The 21,220-nt window shown below is 36.3% G+C and overlaps 1 protein-coding gene across 4 annotated transcripts in view; it reads left to right on the plus strand.

Annotated features, from left to right (window-relative positions):
• Window positions 1-21,220, plus strand: part of SLC16A7 (solute carrier family 16 member 7) — an 84,158-nt gene that overhangs the window by 34,723 nt on the left and 28,215 nt on the right. For 3 of the 4 annotated variants that reach the window (XM_068998159.1, XM_068998183.1, XM_068998167.1), the window contains exon 2: window positions 14,032-14,275. In XM_068998159.1, coding sequence (XP_068854260.1) covers window positions 14,062-14,275 — 214 coding nt within the window. In that variant the 5' untranslated portion in view covers window positions 14,032-14,061. Of the gene's footprint in view, window positions 1-6,750; window positions 6,841-14,031; window positions 14,276-21,220 lie in introns of those variants that run through there. The other variant, XM_068998175.1, reaches the window with a different exon arrangement.

Genomic DNA, 21,220 nt, shown 5'->3' on the forward strand with positions numbered 1-21,220 from the left:
AGAACAAATATTCTAAGTGCATTCTATTTTATATCTAAGAACAATTCAATCATTAGAGTACCTCTTCTGTTTAAAAACGTTTAATCTTTGTTTTTGTGGGACAACCTTCCAGATCAGAAATAATTTTCAAATCCAAATGAAGTTCAATGGAGCTTTTTTTTTTTACTTCAGTGAGCACTCATGTTTTATTTTGAAGGAAGTAGATACATAAACATCCACTTGTTAGAAACCACCACCTACCTGCATGTTCAAATGTGGGGTGTGAAAAGTGTCAAAAGTACTTAAAAGTTCACCATCATTCAAAATCAGATTTTTGCATTACATGTTTTTCTGCTCTGTTATTGTACTGGTGTGTAAGGTATAGAATCCCCACTCTGTCTTTTCTAGAAATAAGACTGAAGAAGTCTGTATTAGAAAACATTTTATTCACTTACATTCAGAATTTGTACATCATCTTTACATTTCTATTTTTTTTCCTTTTAATAGTTATAAAAAAATCTATGAACTGGCATATGAAAAAATAGATTTATTTAGGGATGGTGCTAGAAAAAAGTGATGGTTTTCTTTTGATTGGTGGAAATTAAACAGTACTTTGTGTTAATTTACCATTTAAAATATTCTCAGCTATCATGGGTAGTAATAATACCTATTTTGTTATGCATATTGACTGGGAATGTATGCAAGAATACAGCTAACCCTGCAAAGCAGGTTTGAGTCTGATGCAGAACAGATAGAAGCTAGAGCCAATTGAAAGACTCATAAATAGCCAGAGCTAGATGACATCTCATGCACTCCCCCCTCAAAATCCTGTTTTGTTTTGCAGAGGAGTTGCAGCTTTACTCACATTTTGAAGGTGAAAACAACACTCTTTACTTCATCTTTTTGCTCTCTGACATTTTCTCTGGAAGTCTGAACAGGTGCATTCTGTTACTGTCCTTTTTCGCTTCCTAAAAATTCAAGATTTATCAATGCTGTATCTTTTAACAGACATCTTTATTATGCAGGGGCCAATCACACTTTTTTCTACAAAGGCCAAATGAAAAACTCTGGGCATTGAAATTTCATTCCATAGGTGTTATCATCTACATGCTTTTTACCATTTCCTGAGATGCACAGGCACAAACCCTCAACTTAAATATGTTTTTCCATCACATGCTTCTTTCATCATGTAAAGGGTGCAATAAATGCATGTGGTGTTTTACAGACATGGTTTTTGGATCAATAGTTATATTAGGGAAAAAGGAAAGAAACAACCCATGCTTTTTCTGTACATAAAAGCCATACAGATTTATTTGGGCCTCATTAGGGCAGAGTTTGTTTTACATAATGGTTCTTTTCTCATATAAACATTTTGTAGACTGATGAATCTCACAGTGCTTAACTTCAGGGGAAGAAAAGAAAAAGGACAGACCCAAATTCCATGTTTAATATTCAAATTGCAAAATATCATGAAAATGGAATAGATTGAATAGCAAATAGATATTATGCTTGAATCAGATTACAACAATACCAACTTCCTCACAGGAACACCTCATAGTGTATCTAGTAATATTTTGAGAGGTAAGAGAAATATTGAAAATTTTGTTTGGAGAAGAATCTGCAAAGAAACAAAGTTGTAGTTAAACCCGGTCATCCCAGAAGGTAGTGATTGTTTCATCTGCAGCTATTGACTGAGAAAGGATCTAGCTAAATAAAACTTGAATGGAGTTCAAATCCATTTATTCCCCTTTGAAGTCAGTTGGGCTGTGTGTGCAAGTTTATGTATAGGAAGTGTATGCATAGTCTATGCATATTTATGCATAGGTAGATAACAGTTTAACACTTCAGTGAAAATAAGTAAAAGAAGTGTCTTTAAAGACTTTAGCAAAACACATAAACTCCAGGGTTGTTTTGTACACAAAGAAGAATATTATTGTCTTGAAGACTGAAAGTGGTCTTCAGGGGACTATAATGCTTGGGCTCTGAATCCCAGCATTGTATTGCTTTCTCAAGGAAAAACCTCGAGATTTAGACAATTCCACTTCCACTTCTTTTTCTTGTTATCAAGACAAAATGAATAGGTGTGTGGAGTGTGCTGTACATGTTTTTATGCGTTACAAATAATTTTGTATATAGAAAGTTTGGCTAAACTCTTATGAGTCCATTGGCCTTCAGTAGAACTCATGAACAACCAAATGTATATATATCTGCTTTTTTACAAGGAAAAACACAACTCAGTGTTTTGCCTCTGAACTGATGGATCTTCTGTCCTGAAGGGGACAATAGACTCATTTCTTATATTGATGTGCTCGTTGCCCTACAGTGGATATGGTTTGCTCTTGATTTATTAAGCTTCCAGATAAATATGGCTTAACTAGTGTCTTCTATGAACATTTTTTCCTGTGCCCTTTTGCTAATTGGGAGGATGCAAATGCCACAGAGATCTTTTTATTTCTTGTCTCATTTGATATTTTTGTAAACTCTACTACTGTTTCTACATAGCTATTATAGTCAATTTTTGAGGATTTTAATTCTATTCTAGATTCTCAATAATGAGAATAAGGAGTGTTATGTTATCTCAGTTTGCAGAAAAATAATCTGAAGTGTAAAGCTTTTCTTGTGATGATGCAGAAATGTAAAAGCTGATGCTTGTGAGTCTGTTTACATAGGTATGACTTTGGCAAAGAGGGGTTATGTAGAGCAAAGCATTTTGGTACATGGGAGAAGTTTCACAGTTAAGAGTCCAGCATAACTCAACAACAATGAATCTTGTAGCAGATTTAGCAGGTTGCTTTTGAGCAATGAAGCAATGCTACCCCATATTCTCTGTCAAGCAAAATGAGAAATTTGCTAGCTAAAACACAGCTAATGCATTAGCAAGTTCATATCCTGTAACTAACAGGCTGTTGCACTTCAGGACTTCAGCTTTCAGGTCTACCTTTTGGGTCTGCAACCCAGGCAGTAGCCTGTTTGGATTGTGCATGGTAAGAAAAAGAGTTCCTCTTAACGTTTGAAAAGAGCACTTTCCTACCAGCCTGAGATAGCTGGTCAATAAGCTTATGTTCCAAAAGGCTTATGTTTCTCATTGTAAATGAAATGGAAAATAGGTGGTATCAACTTAAATCAGTGGTGCTGGGATTAAATGGAAAATCTAATCCCAGAGAGATTTGAATATGGAAAATATGACCAAAAAATCAGGAAAAAATCGATTTCTAAGTTCTTCAGAAATTCTTGATGTCAGCATGAAAAGGGAGGGTTTTGAGAAAGATCTAGCACTTCTCATGCATCCTTCAGTGGTTGGTCATCTCTTTGAGTGTATTGACAAGCACCAAACAACTTTTCAGTGCCATTGTGCCAGAGCAGAACCATGGCCTTCATGCATATGTTCTGGGTATTCTATGAGGAGTTAGTAAATGGCAGAGTAAAAACATTGCAAATTATACGTGTATAAACAATATGATTTACATAAAATCCTTGATAAATTCTAAAGCTTGTTGAAAATTAGTTGAAGGTTATTTTTGCTGTAGCATTGTAGAACTGTTCTCTAAGAGGTGCAGCAGTGTGTTGTACTCTTTGGGTGTTGTGTACTTTCTGTGTTAGGAAAAAGTGTCCTCTTTAATAATCAAGAGAGGTTTTTTGATCTCCCCATGTTCAATTTCTTACAATGGGTGGAGGAGTACGTGTCAGAATTTGATCAAACCATCTTGGTCTTTAAAGTTGTTTTGTATATATATCAGCAGGTCATCTCATTAACACTTGGACAAAGTACATAGTAAGTTTGTAATTAAACATCCTCTTCCTTCCCATGGAAATCAAATACAATCATAACTTCTTCCTTCCCTGTATTTATTTATGTTATAATATTGCCACTACCTAAATTATATTAGTTTTGGTACATACTTCAAATGAATATTTTTATCATCGTGTTGCAGACTGGACAAATAAACATCATATGTGTACTTATTTTGTGTAGCACCATGCCATGATACTCAAACAGAGCCAAGTTGCATCAATGGGATACTGAGCTAACACAGCTTTTCTGTTTCTACTAGCCATATTCAGTCATCAAGAGATGGCAAGTGTATCTGGTATCTGTGTATACTACACTGTCCCATGTAAATGTATGCCTCCCCATTTGTTTAGCAGTTTGCTCAAAGTTGTTGGTTATTAAATAGGAGTAGACTTTCTTTTATGATCTCTTACCAGCATAAATGTCAGCATAAGACAGGCTGAAAGTTGAGTGGGCTGGACATAGCTGTTAACTTCGATGATAGGTGGTTAGAGAAGTTAGATTCCCCTGCACAGTCCTCAAGGTGCTAGCTATTACCATCTGATTTCTGCACTGAAGAAATGGCAGCTACATCTTCAGGGCTGGCTCCCAGTTGGTCCCAAGCATGAGCACCATGTTAGCATACCTGTGTGATTATCTATTTGCCAGGAACTGGAAACAGTTGGAGAGGGGAGCATACCTTGCTGTCATGTTTTGCTTTTTCAGAGCCATGGCTATCACTGGTCATGAGATGAAAATTAATGAAAATTGGTGTCTCTGGCTTGAAAAAACTTTCAGTTAGACATTTCTGTGAGGAAAATGTTGACGTTGTACAATTCTTCTGCTTTGATTTGCAAAGCCACATTGAGTTAGTACCAAAAATGCTTTTTTATAAATGCATAAAAACTCTCATCTCTGCTAAATTCTGGGGGGAAAATGCTTTTCTTTCTTTCTTTCCATCTTTCTTTCTTTCTTTCTTTCTTTCTTTCTTTCTTTCTTTCTTTCTTTCTTTCTTTCTTTCTTTCTTTCTTTCTTTCTTCTGCCTGCCTGCCTGCCTGCCTGCCTTTCTTGCTGCTGACCAAATATGTAACCTAATATGTTTTAGTAATTCCAGAACAACTTTTGGATTAATCTACTTTTTGGCTATATTTTGTTTGGAATCAGTGGCTCACATTTTAACTTTCACTGGCAGAAAGAGGTCACACATTAAGCCTTTACAGGCACAGCTGAATCAATTGGATTTTTCAGTTTCAATTATTTTTAGTTTTATTTTATACAAATAGATGGCTTACTTCCTCTACTCTAATAAAACTTTTAAAATCTATATTAACTGAACAGCTTCTTATGACCTAACTCCTGGGGAGGTTTTTAAACTGGGTACTCAGAATAGCAGAAATTTTGCTGCTTTTTCAAGATGCAGTGGTCCCCAAGTAATTTCTTTTTTAAAAGATATTTTCCTCATTGTAAATTTTGGTAGTTCCGCCCTTTTCATTTTTGCCTGATTTACTTATATTTCTATAAAGTACATAAGATAACTGTAACTTTGCTAAAAGATGATTTATAATTCATTAGCTTTCCCAGTTCACATTTCTAAAAGACTATGTCATCAGAATCATTCCTAAGTTTGCCCATTTTACTAGTAATAGAGAAAAATTTCTTAAACTAGTAACAATTTCCACACTGGCCGGAATAAATGAAATGTGACCCCTGTATAAACTTTTGCAGTCTGGAGTTGTTTTCCAGCCTTGGCCTGTTATATAGTCCCCGTCATATGCTCTTAGGAAAAAAATCCAGATCAGTTTACTTCCTATTATATAATCTAAGTAGTTGTCACTGAGACTTAAGCATTAGTAACTATTTCCACCCATGGGAGTCATGTGTTGCACGAGAATAGAAGAAGAATATTTTCCCAGTATGTGTGAGATGATTCTTTCAGGCCAGGATTTAGACAAGTGGTGGGACATATACAAAAAACCCACCGGGCCATAATGCTGGAGCAGAGACGACAGCCAAGGGCTGGATTCTAAGTGCAAGAGTCCAGAGTAACTTTCATAAAATGTACAGAAATTAATGTCAGCAGAATTTCAATTGGAATCTATTCAGTCTTCCTAATGTCAAATATTCAGCTCAGAGATGAATGTGAATATTATCTTCAGCAATAAATGAATTAAATATTGCCACCTCCAAATTACAAGTTTATGTAAAAAGATGCAAATTTAGATTTTTAAAATATTAACTAATGGTGCAGCCTAAGTATAGGTTATCTTTTCCCATAACTGATATTTTTTTCTGCAACTTAGTATTGAGAGAATGGTATTAAAATGAGTATCTGTTATTATTGATAATGGAAAATCTGCTGCTTTAGAAAGATTTTGCTGTTTGTTTATCAAAAAATATGCAACAGCTGTGCAGACAACTCCATTGACACTGACTTGAAACCTTAGTTCTTCCATTTATAAAATATTACAAATGTATGAATATATAACTCCCTGCTTCCAAACATCAGAACTCTTCAAAATATATATCAAGCATACAACTCCAAATTTACATGACTTCTGTTATTCTGGGAAGTCTTCTTTTTAAAACATTTATTCAGTGTGAGTTTTGGGGAAGATGAGTGTGCTGATGTAGTTGAAAGGCTAATATTACCAAAAAAATGTTCAATATTGGTGTAAAAAGAGTTAAAATACCAAGGATCTGTAAGTTTTAAAGCTGGTAACTACCATACTTAAATATGAGAGAGTAGTGCTAGAATGTGAGAGATGGTACAAGTGGTTAGAAATTAATTAATAAGTTTATCAATACTGTTGCAATGTAGGGAGCTAAGACTTTGACTTATAAAGGAAAGTTTAGCTAAGCTTATTAAAACTAGTTCTTTAATGGCAGAAGAAAGTTCTGGGTTGCATTTTGTTGAAAGGTTGATTAGTTTGGTGGTTTGTTTTTTTTCAGGTCTGCAGAATTTTTCATCAACTTCAATCAACTTATTGTTATATCTGATTAATTCTTCAGACTGGATCACTGGCATTTTAAATTTAGCCATCAGCAGTTCATTTCAGTGCCCTTCAATTTGGGTGGAGTGACAACCTCTTTAGGTTAGATATTCTATTGACTGTCTTTGCGCAGTAATTAAAACAGAACTGTAATCACTTTGGTTGGAATTCATTTCACTTAACTCTAGTCGTCTAGGTATTGAGTTATCCAGAGTAAGCCAGTCATATAGGTTTCCCTTAAAATCAATGAAAAAAGGTAATAACAAAAGACATGATGAATGGAAGTCCAACTCGTGACTGTGACTGTGAATACAGATAATGGTTTCCCAGGAGAATGTGGCAGCACGACAAAAGAAGTTTAAAATAAAAAACAAATAAAAAACCAAACCCATTAACAAAAATCAAATTAATTATAAATACTGTATTAATATTAGTTTTGACAAATTACATTGTCACCTCACTACTGACTCAGCAATGCTGCAGATCTGATTTCAGTGATGTAACAATTCCAATATATTTAGAATATAATTTTCTCAGATGGAGGTTCCAGTACTGTAAAAAACTCACTTTAGTTACTGACTTAGTAATAGCTTTGGCCTTAGTGCAAATGAAATTTTAATTACACTAACAGCATAATTTATATGTTTTTGCTTTTTATAGGGCTGTATCTTATAAGACTCCTGTGTCAGTAACTGTATTTTGAGTCCTCTAAGAGGAAGAAAGAAATTAGATTATGTGCCTTTATTTCAGTCTTCTTTGTAAAAGTGAACTAGACCTCTACATACACTCTGCACTGGTGTGGCCTCAGCTGGAATATTGTGTGAAGTTTTGATCACCACAATATAAAAAAGACATTAAACTATTAGAGAGCACCCAAAGGAGGGTAACAAAGATGGTGAAGGGCCTTGAGGGCAAGCTGTGTGAGGAGTGGCCGAGGTCACTTGGTCTGTTCAGCCTGGAGGAGACTGAGGAGAGACCTCACTGCAGTTTCAACTTCCTTGTGAGGAAGAGGAGGGGCAGGCACTGATCTCTTCTCTGTGGTGCCCAGTGACAGACAGCAGGAAGGGCCTGAAGTTGTTTCAGGGGATGTTTAGGTTGGGTATTACAAAGAATATTCTTCACCCTGATGGTGGTTGAACACTAGAGCAGGCTCCCTGGGGAAGTGGTTGCAGCACCAGCCTGACAGAGTTCAAGAAACGTTTGCACAATTCTCTAAGGTGCATGGTGTGACTCTTGGAGTATCCTGTGCAGGGGTAAGAGCTGGACTCAGTGATCCTTGTGGGTCCCTTCCAACTCAGCATATTCTGTGATTCTGTGAATATTCCCACAGCCATCAGGAACTCACATCTGTAATCATCCTTGTATAGCTCAGCAAACAGTTTTTGATTTAACATCCAATTATCTGCCCAGTTGATGCTGTCCCTAAGAATCAGTCCATTAAAATTCTAGACCCAAAGAAAAAAGAGTTATGGGGATTGTTCATTTAATTTTATCTTACAGCATGAGCCTCTCACTCTTCTCTGCTTCCCTTCATGAAGCCTGCCTCTGGCAACCTCCTAGACAATTGGAACAGTGATATGAATATGTCTGCCCTGGATGTGTGAGGGGCTCTTACTTTCCCACACTGCTTCAAACACTTGTTTTGTTACTGCTGCAATGGGATGACAAGTACACTGCACTGCACTGATTCTTAACTGTAAATAACTCCATATTTGTTTCATAAATATGAATATTTAGAACTAGTTCCTTCATCTTTTCTTCAAGAAAAAAAAAGGTTTTTTTCTCAATAAGCTGGAGATTTAGACTTAAAATACCTGTAGATATATTTTTTATAATGTTGGATATTGTGCTGTTAAAGAATGAAGTGAAATAGGCTTTAAGTAAGAATGGTGATTTTTGGGATTATTTTTGTTTAGACTTCTAGCAAGAGTAGCAAATCCTAATATAAGCCCCATAAACGCAATTTAATATATTATATGTAAGTTATTGTCATACAGTGGTCTGGAAAGCATTTACAGACATGACCCTTAGATCCAAGCCTGTTGAAGATACTTTACAAAACCCAGCATCTTTCTAAAATGCTATCTAGCCTGGGCATTTTTAGTTGTTTTTGTCTCACACAGGGTGTATTTGTCCTGAAGATTAGACCCTAGTGGAAAAAAGGAAGTGAAATCAGACTGTGAGTGCATCTTTCATCTACCTGGGTTTTATTTATCACACAACCCTTAGTCTCTGAATATAGACAAAAAGAAGACTATTTTCCCCTTTCAGGACAATTAGCCTGTTCTTTAAGGCTAGGTACCAGAGCTCCTTAGGATCTGCACTGCCTCCAGATCTGAGTAGTTAGAGCTAAAAGCAGAGAACAGACTCTCTTGTTACCTTACAGTCAAGAGTCTTTACGCATCCTCCCTTTCTCCAAAAGCAAAAAAGTCTCAAGTAGGAGCAAAGCCTTCTCACAAAACTAACAAGATATGTGTTTCTTCAAAGGCTGAAAGTTGTTCCCAGAATCATGACAATAGCTTATAAAATGTTGGTGAGGCAATGCCATTTGATGAGATGGTACCTGCTGTTCTGCCATCCTGCTTAGAACTCATTAAAATAGCGGTTCATGAAAATTGAAAAATTTTCAGCATTTAAGCAAGGACCTTTTATAAGACTATAATTCTTATTTAACTCATTATTTTCTAATGCATTTATTTCAAATACAGCAGTGTAATTAACATGTGTTAAGGCTAAGTTGGAGCAGCAGACTATTCAAACCTATAAAGCAAACATTGTACCCCACCTGAGCTCCTAGTTCTAGTATTAAGAGGTACAAATAATCTGCATTTGCTACTTAATGAGATTCTAAAAAACACAGTTAAAAATCTCAGTCATAACTCACATCTTATTTGGACATTAGTCCATATGCCAGCTCTGATCTGGGACAAGACTTAGGGTTACTCAGTCTGTTATCACATTTGTTTCTCATGTCTAAAAGTCACTTCTCAGTCACCTCACAGGGGTGTTATAACTGTGCTCAAGTTTGTAAAGGTTTTTGCAGTTCCTGGCTTACTGAGTGGAACTGGAGGACAGTACACAAATGCCAATTATTCCTACTCTCCTACAGCAACTGGGGACAGAGTTTTCACACGCCAGTTCTGTTACTCTGGGACAAGTGGCTGCTGAATCAAGTGATGATGGGGCACATTGAGGACAAGGCAGGCAAAATGCAAGCAGAAAAACAAAGTTACTCTAACGTTGCAGAAAAACAAAACTAAAACTCACAGTAAAATGAGAGTCTCAGTAAAAAAGAGAACAACATAAACCCTTCTCAGAAGGGTCTTTGACAAGCTGTTGTGTTGATAGCTGATTCTGGCAGCTGGCAACCGCAGAATATTAATGAGGTATTGGTAGGTACATGAGCAGTTTGAACAGGTTGATTATACCTGACTAAAGTCTGCAATGCATAATATCAAGATACATTATTTGTTTGTAGCATTTGCTCTTAGTTTAAACTTATTGCTTGCTTGCTGCTTTTTTTCCTTTTTTCTTTCTCCTTTTTTTCCTTCCTTTCACTCCTTTCCTTTCTCCCTTCCTTCCTCCTTCCTTCCTTTTTTCTCTTTCTCTCTTTTGTTCACTAGTTTTCATATGCCTAATTAAATTCAAATCTGCTGAAAACTGCAATAAAAATGTTGTGTATCAGATGTTATAAAAGTGCTCTCGTCTTGTTTCTCCCCTATTTGTTAGCAGACACATGCAGCTCTTATTACAGTAAGCTGCGTTCTTGTTCACTGCTTACATAAATGGGATTTATACATGGGAACTAGAGGGAGCTTAGAAAATCCTTGTGCACATCTGACTCAGGGTATGTAAGGGCTGAGCAATCTCTGTATATTTGACAGCGAGAAGTGAGATTGATGGCTTCACTCAGGACCCACTCCAGTCACTATTCCCCTGCTGGTTCCCTGGGAGAGGGCAGGCAGTGCTCCTCACCCACTGCTGGCCTAGAAAGGCATAGGTACAAGCAATGCTCCCTTGCTAGTTTTAGGCACATGATGGAATTCATGTGACTGACTAAAAACACTGGTGGTGACTTTTATTTACTCAAGTGCTGTTTCTTTTTTTCTTATCTTGGTCTGGTACTGTGTCCTTCACGTGAACATCATCACGCATATTTATTTTTATGATTTCTACCATATATTTTTTTATTCTTCACAGCCCATAATAACCTCTAAAAGTTCTGAAAAGGCATTTTGCTTGTCTTTGCTTCATTCCTTCATCTTTTGCTTCTTCCTTTATCAACATTTGTATCTACTCATGTAAAATCCTGGGTTTTTTTGGTTGCTAATGGATTTTACCCTTGTCTTAATACTACCTATACTACCCAAATCTTACTAGTTAGGCTTAGGTTAGAGCTGGGTTTATTAATGGATTAGACTTCTTTAGAGGATTCACTTTCAAGGATATTAAGTGCAGATTTTACAGGAGAATACTGCTATAGCTCCATAGCATATATGGAATGTTTGAGATGCTGGATTTAATGTTTGTGAGAAAATTAATACTTATTTTCATCTTGGTACAAACATATATTTATCATTCTTTTCCTCTTCACCTTTTATTAACTGGAGCTAATATTTGCTATGATGATCATAAGGGAATATCAGGGAAACTATTCTTAGCTCTACTTCATGGGATAGCAGGAGGTGTGAGATACAATGATCCAGTCTCTTTGTGACAGCGTAATGCCCAGTGTAGGTTGGCAGACAGGACCATGCAGTGGCCTTTGCACCAGTTTGCCTCTAGGCTAAGGCACAGGAGCAGCCAATGCCCCTTTGCTTCTCTCCTTAATGCTCCTGTAATTTACTGTGAAGCTTTTGAAGGGAGGAAAGCACTGAACTGTCAGAGCCTGTTCTTCTACCCTAAAGGGATGGATATAGCGGGATCTCTCCAAACCATTCATTAGTGACATTCAGGAACCTTCAACATTCTTTTGACTAATGTGGTGGCTGTGATTTTTCAAAGTGCTTTTGTATTATTTTTAGGAAAAGGAGTGCTTCCTCAGTAAATTGATAAACCCCTTCCATTTTTATGAAGAGCAGTATGTTGATGTTGTTTGCCATTACAAAAATTTGTAATAGCGATAGAAGTGTTGTCATGTGAATATTAAGTATGAAAACAAATATGCTCAAGCCCTTGAAGTGTAAGAAAACAATAGTTAACCTTTTGTTCATGAAACAACCAAAAGTATTCTCAGATGAGTGGAACAACAGCTTTTCTGGGATAGATAGCAAACTTTGTTGTTTACTTCCACTTAACTCACAGAAACAGAATTCTGCTTTTTATGGCAAATTTGAGGGTTTGTGCTCTTGAACATGAAATTGATCATTTTTATTTGTGCTCTATGTGATCGTGGGCTTTCTGAGATACTCTTTTCTTCTAATGGATCCTGATTAGCAAAAACAAAGTAGCATTTAACACATTTGACAAAGTTAAGTCTCAGCGACCAGAATTGTTTCTGTTTGTCCAACTTGTTCTAGTGGCAGGCCCAGGTTTTCCTCTCTGTTTTCTCTGTGAACTAATATTAAACTGAGACTAGAATAAGCAGAAACAAAGTACATAACAGAAGTTCTTTCTGGACATGCATGTAAAAAGATATATATGCTCTGTGTACAGAGCAATAGATACCTAATTCTGCCAGCAGGAAATCTCTGTTATATGTGCAGAAGCCAAACTATCTGGGTTTTTAAAATTTTGCCTAAAAGCCAGATGTTTTAGTCATTGATTTAGCTTTCCCTAGAGGTGTGGCAGCTACATGAGATTGTAGCTGATGTCTACAGTCAGCTTCAGTGAAGTGGAGAATCATAAGTACACTGGGTTTCTATTACAGGGATAACCTAGTGATAGGTTATGTTAAAAACAACATTTTGCTTGTTTTGTGGAATATATTGCATGCAGTGCTACATAGCATTTACCCTGAAAGTACTCCAGGCACTATCCCAAGAGATAAGTATAAGCTGACAGAGTTGGTTTTTTTGGTTTTTTTAAGGTAATCATCTCACTCCCACTGCTAATGCAGTTTACTGTGAGAAATTGGAATATGCTGTAAGTGGCACAGAAGAAATCATGTAGAGACTTGCTGGTAATCATAAGCATAACAGTAACCTACTCACTGTTATCATCCACAGTTTTCAATACTAGTATGGCAGGAGACCAATAGAGTAATGAGTTGCCTAAATGCCCAAGAAAGAAACAGGGAAGAAAGAAGAATTTGCAGTTGATACTGTCTGTGTAGGCTGGATTACACAGAAAAAACCACAGCAGACTCCAGTTCAGCATTTAATAAAAAAGGGATTTGATAGTGGAAAAAAAATCTCAGAAATAAAAAAATGCATTTTCACGTCTACATATTTTCTAAAAAGGCAATGCAGAATGTAAAAAACTTAGAGTTTTAGATATGAGGCTGATATTAGCAATACAAAATTTATTTCAGGCCTTTTATGTGAATTTCCTATGATTTCTTGAGCTGCCTGAATGTGTTGGCTACACCTCTCAGAACCTCTGTAAGGTATTATTCTGGTGGCAGCTCTTATGGCCAGCTCTAAATTAGAGAAGAGCTGTGGAAAGCTTGTGAGGTTTATTAGTGAAAGGCTTCCTGATGTCTTCGGACATGTGGAAAGAGCAAAATTAGTACCATCAAGCTCCACCTTGTTCCTGCAAGTACTATCATCATTAAAATATCAAAATCTTAAGAGTACAACATGGAATTTTAGTATTGTGTATTTATTTTATGGGTACACAGGGAATTTTAGCTGAAAAATCTCTGCTTAGAACATGCTTTTCAGATATTTGCAATTTGTTCCTTTCTGTTGTTGCTGATGATTTTGCTGTGGTACCAATAAATCTCACTAACACTTATTTATAGCATTTAGTTATAATTTAGGTGTAACTTTTTTCTATTGTTTCCTCTCCACACTGTAGATGGTAGAGCTACGTAAATCAACCCACACAAACTAGTCACTTTGCAGTAAGTGACTAACTGCAAATACAGATTCAGTGACTGAGATCAGTGATTTGTAACAGTTGCCACATATTGACTAGGCTATTGGAAATATTCTTGCCACAAGTTTTTTTGCAGAACAGCTTTTGCTTCTAGAAGCAGCTACTCTCATTCTGTGGTCCCATGAAAGCTGGAAATTGGTCTTTGCTCTGAGGATTCTTTATGATCCCTGCAGATGACTTTTGAATACTGTAGTTTGATATGGAGAAAAAGGGGAAAAAAATTGATATCCTTTTTCTTTCCTTGTTTTTCAGTCTAGTTGGAGAAGAGACAGAGACCAAAAAATGCCACCTGCAACAGGAGCGCCAGATTACCCACCTCCTGATGGAGGCTGGGGATGGGTTGTGGTCTTTGGGGCTTTTATCTCCATTGGATTTTCCTATGCCTTCCCCAAAGCCATCACAGTATTCTTCAAAGAAATACAAGAGATCTTCCACACATCATATAGTGAGATAGCTTGGATATCATCGATAATGTTGGCTGTCATGTATGCAGGAGGTAAGACATTTGTGAAATTAGCAAATAACATTGTTTGGTTGGTTTTTTTCATATGATCCTAAAGCAATTTTCCCCTTATGGCCTTTTCTTTGTTCCTCTACCTAAGATTTAGGTGATTTAGGTAATTTATGTAAAAAAAGATTTTGCAATCTTTCCCTAAAGTCACAATTTTTGAGAGTACGATTTTCCAACAAATCAGTGCCCAAATTTCTTCTGGGTCTAGGGGTAAATTTAGTCAGTTTCCACTGCCTTGGTGAGATCTCTCAGCAAATCCAATGATGAAGCTTAATCACAGAAAATTATTATGGCAATGAGAGTTCATTAGTGAGACACAGGTATTCCTCTGTAGACGGGGGGTTTATATCCTGTCCTTATTTGTCCTAAATTCCTATTTTCCATTTAGGTCAAGAGTGATGTTTCAAACATGCCATCTGTATGACACTTAAGATGCAGACAATCTTATTCTTTGGACTGAACAGTGAACATATATTCTCTGATACCTTTTCTCTTGTAAGCAAGCAAGTAAAGAACAAGACAGATGAAAAGGGATTTTAAAGTATAAAACTGTGTTTAAGAACTAAGTGTCAAATCTGCTTTGACAGGCTTTGTGTCTATCAACCCCAAAGGACTAACTTGTTAAATTCTGCATGGTTTCTTCTTTTTTTCAGTTTTTTTTTCTTTTTTAACTATTGGTGAGAGCTAGCTGCTGCTTAGGCAAAACACTTAGTTCAGAAGTGTAAATTACATTAATTCAGGCAACACATCTGGTATTTCCCTTTCTTTTAGTGTTAAGAGGTGACCACCTGGAACATCTAACTATTTGCACTGATGGAGCAATTAAATGCATAGATTTATAAACACGTGTGTGTTTATGAATATGTACATGTGTGTGAGTGTATATATATAGAGACTGAAAACATTGTGCCGATACTGTACTGATACTGAAACTCTTTAGTCACTGAAGAGTATCACTCCAGGATTTTTCAGAAGTGGCATCTGTGTAATAGTAAAGTACAGTGTTATCAGGTCCAACAAATGATCTATTGAAGGATGCATGAAGTCTCATTTTTAGCATGGTAGTTTTTTATCTCTTATTTCAGTCTCCGTAAATTTTGACACATGAATGGCCATAGCTTATTTAGCAGTCAGGGAAGTGAGGAGCTTGCCTACAAAGAAAATCAGGCTACCTGGATTGCTCTCTCCAACTACCTCTTTTTCCCCTCTGAGTATAATAAGGAAGCTGGAGCCATCATAGCATTAGCTTTAGCACCTCAGGTAAATAAAGTTGATGGGAGGGAAAAATGGGTTTTTTTTTCCAGTACTGGCAGTTACAGAGACCTTATGAAGACATCTTGACAAATGGTATCAATATCAACAGAAGCATACTGTTCAGACATTTTGATACTTTTTTATCCAGGTACAAATAGAAAATTATAAGTTATTCATATGTCAGTGGAGAAGTATAAAGGATTTCATAGGACCAGTGACAGTAGTCAAGTGATTCACCAAAATTCACCAGGTGAAGAAATAACTTGATGCAATCAAGAGTGAAGTGAAAGAGGATATGTCTCATCATGTTCAGGTCCCCTCTAAAGTAGTGCTTCCTTAAAGGTGCATCAGCACCTGCACGATGGAGTGTACCTGTGTAACTGTGGAGGTCTCTGAACAAGTGTTGAATCTATCTGGAGCATGGGAAGAACCCAGGTGCCGAAAAGCTGGATTTTTTCTGCTTTCCATATGTTGTGACTTGCTGACACTGGGCTCCTTTAACAATGTGAAGAAGGTTTGCTCTTTAGTGCAGGTGCTGTTATGTTGCATTCTCTGCACAGCATTTAATTTATGCCATTTATATCAGGTCAAAGTTCCCCCAGGTTTTATTAATGGTACACATGAAAATCTCAGGACATTTAGCTGTGGTCATTTTTATCTGCAAGGTTCAACATGCACAACTTTTCATGTTAAATATAAAAGATTCCATATTTCTTCCCTTTCTAATACTTCTTTGACTGTTCTGATTACCAGATACTAAGTCCACTTGTATATTGACATTAAAAACTACAAAATTGTTTGCAATTCATTCTGTCAACACCTACCCCATTTACTACAAAGATTATCAGCACAGGAACAGTGGCCAAAGTTGTTTGGATATCTTGTTACAGACTCGTGGTTTTAAAATGCTGAGAATGACAACCCTGCCTGGTATAAACACTCTTTGAAGCCGAAGCTTCTCTAGGACCACTTCCTAAAAAATAGGCCATTTAGACAATCACTGGCAGAATATGAAATAGCAATCCGGAAAAACATTTCTGAAGGAAATCACTTCGTTGTTTTTACTGTCTGAGGGTGGTTTGATTCTTCCTTCATATTTGATGTACTGTCATGTGAAATACACATTCAGGCTGCAAGTACAAGGTGTATTGTTTACTATGAAATGTGATACATACATCTGCAATAAACGATGTTCATCATACTACTAATCAAGGTAACCTGAAAACATCTAAGATCTGTCATCCTCATTACAGCTTAGCATTCGACCTATTAATCATCACAGTGGGGTCAGTGGATAAGTTAGAATCTGTCCAGATACTTTTTGCTTTGGAGGCTGCAGCCTCTTGCAGTAATTAGCTGGCATCTGTGTTTCTGCAACAAGGTATTAACTTACCTTTCAATGCCTGAGAAAAAAGCTCCAGTAAGGAGCTAAAAGAATGTTAATTATATTTATCACTTACTTCATACTTAGAATAAATGGCATTAAATTATAGCAGACCATCTGGCAATCCATATGGTCTCCTGCAGTCCTGGTTAATTCCAGCAAATAGGTCAAGCACAGCATTCACCATGTTAGGAAAGCACCAGGCAGAGGTGACAAATCTGATAAATCAAATCAATATGAAACTCCTTTCTCTCTCAATCTGGCACAACGTGCAGTTTCATACTGTTTTTTGTTGTGTTTTAGGGGGTTAGTTTGTTTGTTTTGTTAAGCTCTCTCTTCCTTCTTCCCCTACCCCCCAACCTTTTGATGTTTGTTAGAGTTTACTAGGAAGGCATCCCAAAAAGCAGATCCAGTGATGTGATTAAGGCTACAAGTATTGCACAGTCTCTACTGTTCAGGCCATGCTTGATAAAAGCATCCTCTGGAGAAGGGCAGCAGTTCAGTCTCCATGGTAACTCATTCTTTTGCCTCTCTTGAGCAGAGACTGTCAATTGCATTAAATTAAGGGTGATGGTTTTGTGATAGATTCCTACACCCAAGGGGCTGAGATTGGGACCACCAGACTTTTGTTACTGGAGGACAGAATCTGGGATAAAATGGAATTAGTTGAGTTATCCTGACAGCACAATCTGTGTTCCTGTACATGTGTAAACAGATATGTATATAAAGTGCATGTGCATGTATGTATTCTTATGTATACAAACTATATATGTATCCATACACCTTCAGAGTCATATTTCTGCTCCAACACACAGAGACATTAAGGAATTAAAGAAAAAGATCAAATACATTTGACCTCAAGTTCTCTTAGTTCATTCTTCACTTTTTCCAAACTTCACCTCTCACTTTGTGCGAAGTTATCAGCCAAAGGTGATTAGGGAACTTCTTATCAGACCTCGATCTGTTTCCAGTAAAAATGTTTTCATTGCTTTAGTGTGGGTTTGATAGGAGCCATAGTGGCAGCTATGAAAGCCATGTGACAGGTCCAGTGATTTCAGACAGAGCTGACCTTGAGTATTAGATTTCCTCAGGGAAAAAGTAGATTGTTTACTCATGGTCCTTAACTCATTTTCTGTCATTTTTTCAAGGACAGTTTCAGTTAGGGGTTTTTGTTTCTTTTGTTTGTCTGTTTTTTCTCAAAAAGAACTCTTTGGGTATAACATTGGGTTATAAAGATTACCTTGAGAGCTGATAAATCCTTCAAGCCATACCCAGCTGTGAAATGTGGGACAGTCTTGCAGGTCTGGAGTTCAGAAAACATAAATGGTTCATTTAAATTCTGGATATTTCTAAGTAAATAATTTAAAAGTCATCTTTAGACTGCTTTTGAAGAAAGATGCTATATAAATGTATGGAGTGGCCAATATAATTTTTCAAAACATGCTTATACTTTAAAAATGCAGCATTTAATATCTTCCTTTCTCTTCTGTACTGGTTAAGTTAGTCAAGGTTGAAGTTAAGTATTTCCAAACAGTAGCAAACCCTTAAAGGATTTTTCATGTGACAGCACAAAAGTAATCTATAGACAAGTCCTCATTTTGACTTTGTCTAATATTAATTTGGAAAATAATGTATCATATGGTATGTTCAAAATATTTGTGATTTTATCTCAGTGGGTGTTTTGGTGATATTGCTGTGAAGATGAAATGGCGTGCACAGTGGAGATGACAGTTGTGAAATCCATGTAACACAAACAACAGATGGTTATGGATTTTTACTTTTGGGCAGGACCTGGTTTCCTACACTTTTCTTCCTCCCTGAAAACATTTTCTAATTTTGGTTTTCCACATACTGGCACAAGGAATTCAGTGGCTATCCATATGGAGATTGAGAAGCTTTCTTGAATTGACCTATCTCCTTGTTGTTAGGGGCAAGTGTTTTTCCCCATCAAAATATGCAAAGTGTTGAATTTTAATAACCTCATTTAGAGTGTCCTTGAAAGCAGAACTTACCAACTTTCTGAGTACCTCATGGGCATAAGGGAATACTTCACTTTTAGCCTAAGATACATGTAAAACTTCTATGTCAAGTTAATTTGAGACTCATAGATAAAGAAAAAGGATTCATAATGAGGTTTCACAAGAACAGAGCATTCTGAATCTTACTAGCAAATGGAGGTAAGAGTAACTAGTAAACTAGTTCAGAAGTTCTTAAAAAAAAAAGACCGGAATGCTAAAGCCTGTGAAGGGTAATAGAGCCAGGTCTTACATTTCTTGGATGGCTTTGAGTTGTAGTAAAACTGGACTTTGTAGAGAAATCTTCTGCAGTAGCAATGAATGTTTTAAACAGAGACCTTCCTAGATATTTAGAAAACACTTTAAAATGGTCATGGGAAGAAAGGTGGGAAAAAAAAAAGCATATCTGTTGTAGATGGTATTATACATTTTCTTTTCAAACAGGTTTGTCATCCTTGTACAGGAACAAGCTGGTTTTTTTACTCTGCAACTTGTTACATTTAGCTGAACAGAAAAGATCAAATTGCTAAATATTCAGTGCCTTTCGGGGATCTGATTTTGTCAAGTTTTTATGAAACAAAAGTTTTGCTGGGATCTACTGAGATATACTCAGGAAGCCAGTCTCAAAGTTAAGGACATGCTTCTACTGAGAGAAATAAGGAATTTTTGTCTTTTGTTGTATGCTTGTGTTAATTTTGAGTAATTGTCAGAAAGACATTACATGATACAGAGTTCCCACTGTGCTTCTACTAACCTCTTTCAGTGTTCCGGCCATAAGCTATTAGTAATGGTTTGATACATATGATCCCCTGGGGACATGGTTTAGTGGTGAACATGGCAGTGCTGGGTTAATGGTTGTACTTGATGATATTAAAGGTCTTCTCCAAACTTAAAAATTCCATGATTCTGTAGAAATATTACTGGTAACTTAAGTTTAATTAACTTGAGCCTTTTTCTGAAACAGGTCTCATTTACATACAAGTAGGAAATGTGGATTACATGATGAACATTTATTAATCCCTCCTTCCCTTTGTAAGACTTTATATTTGTCTTGATCTTAATTTGGTTTTATAGACAGGGATTTCTATAACTAAATCAATATTGATAGCTTTTTTATCTGCAAAGATGATTCTTTTTTTGATTCCCACTTAGTTTCAAGTAATAGGTCAAAGTCTAACAATAATAAATAACATGCATCATTTTCTAAGGGGCTAAAACTTTGGGTTTGTTTAAAAAAGGTATCAAGGGAGAAACTGAGGCCTTTGATATGTTCATTGAGCTTGTAAAACTTTGACGAAAGAATGCTTATTTTGTGTGTACTGCAAATGTTGGATTAGTTCCCATATAGTTTTTCACTGGATCATACAATGGTTGTGTTCCTGATGTGTGTTGGGTAATTCAAAGGTAATGAAACAATGGTCTAGTGCAACTGGGAATCATGAGATATTCAAGCAGATACCAGAGAACTGTGGGGAAGGAAAAGTCTGTGTATACCATTGTAGTCACTCAGCACTTCAAATGAAATAATAAACCCAAGATTTTACAAAGAACTTATTATAGAATTTTGCTGGTCCATTGTTTTGGAATGTCTAAGAACTATCCCCTTGTTTATTTTGGAGAGTATATTCAAGGAAAACAGAGTTGTACTGATATGTTTAGAAGATATTCTAAGCCAGTATCAAATGGCAACAGCTGAGACGTACCATGATTCATAAAGATATGTAGTTCTGTAGTCATTAAAAGAGGTAAGTGGGCCAGGGACTTAGTGACAGGTTTATGGTGATGCCAGAGGAACGACAGAAATCAAAAAATGAGGTGGTTTAGAATGTATTCTATGATTGTATTAAGCAATCTTTTAATTGATTTACTGGTTCTGAAGATTTTTGCAAAGACCATGTATTTAAATGTATAAACAATATGAAGAGTTTTTGAGGAGTCAGAAGCTTTTCATCTAATAGTGATATTCTATTAAGATTCTGTGTGTCAAAGAATACAAAAAAATGCACCTTTAGTAGGTTATACATGTTTTATTGGTGTATACAAGCCAAAGAAAAGCCTAGCTTTCTTTTCCACAAATTTTGGCAGGTGTTTTTTCATTGTCAAGAAACAGTTAAGTATTTGCATATCAGTTGTGCCTGATTTTATTTGGGGAAATATCTACTATGACTAGACATCCAAATGAAAGAATGTGATTAAAATACAGGAACTGTATTATATTAATATAATTAAATACAGGAACTGTGTTATGAGCTAAGATGTTGATTTCCTCATATCGTT

The sequence above is a fragment of the Aphelocoma coerulescens genome, chromosome 1A, assembly GCF_041296385.1.
Source record: "Aphelocoma coerulescens isolate FSJ_1873_10779 chromosome 1A, UR_Acoe_1.0, whole genome shotgun sequence".
Lineage (NCBI taxonomy): Eukaryota > Metazoa > Chordata > Aves > Passeriformes > Corvidae > Aphelocoma > Aphelocoma coerulescens.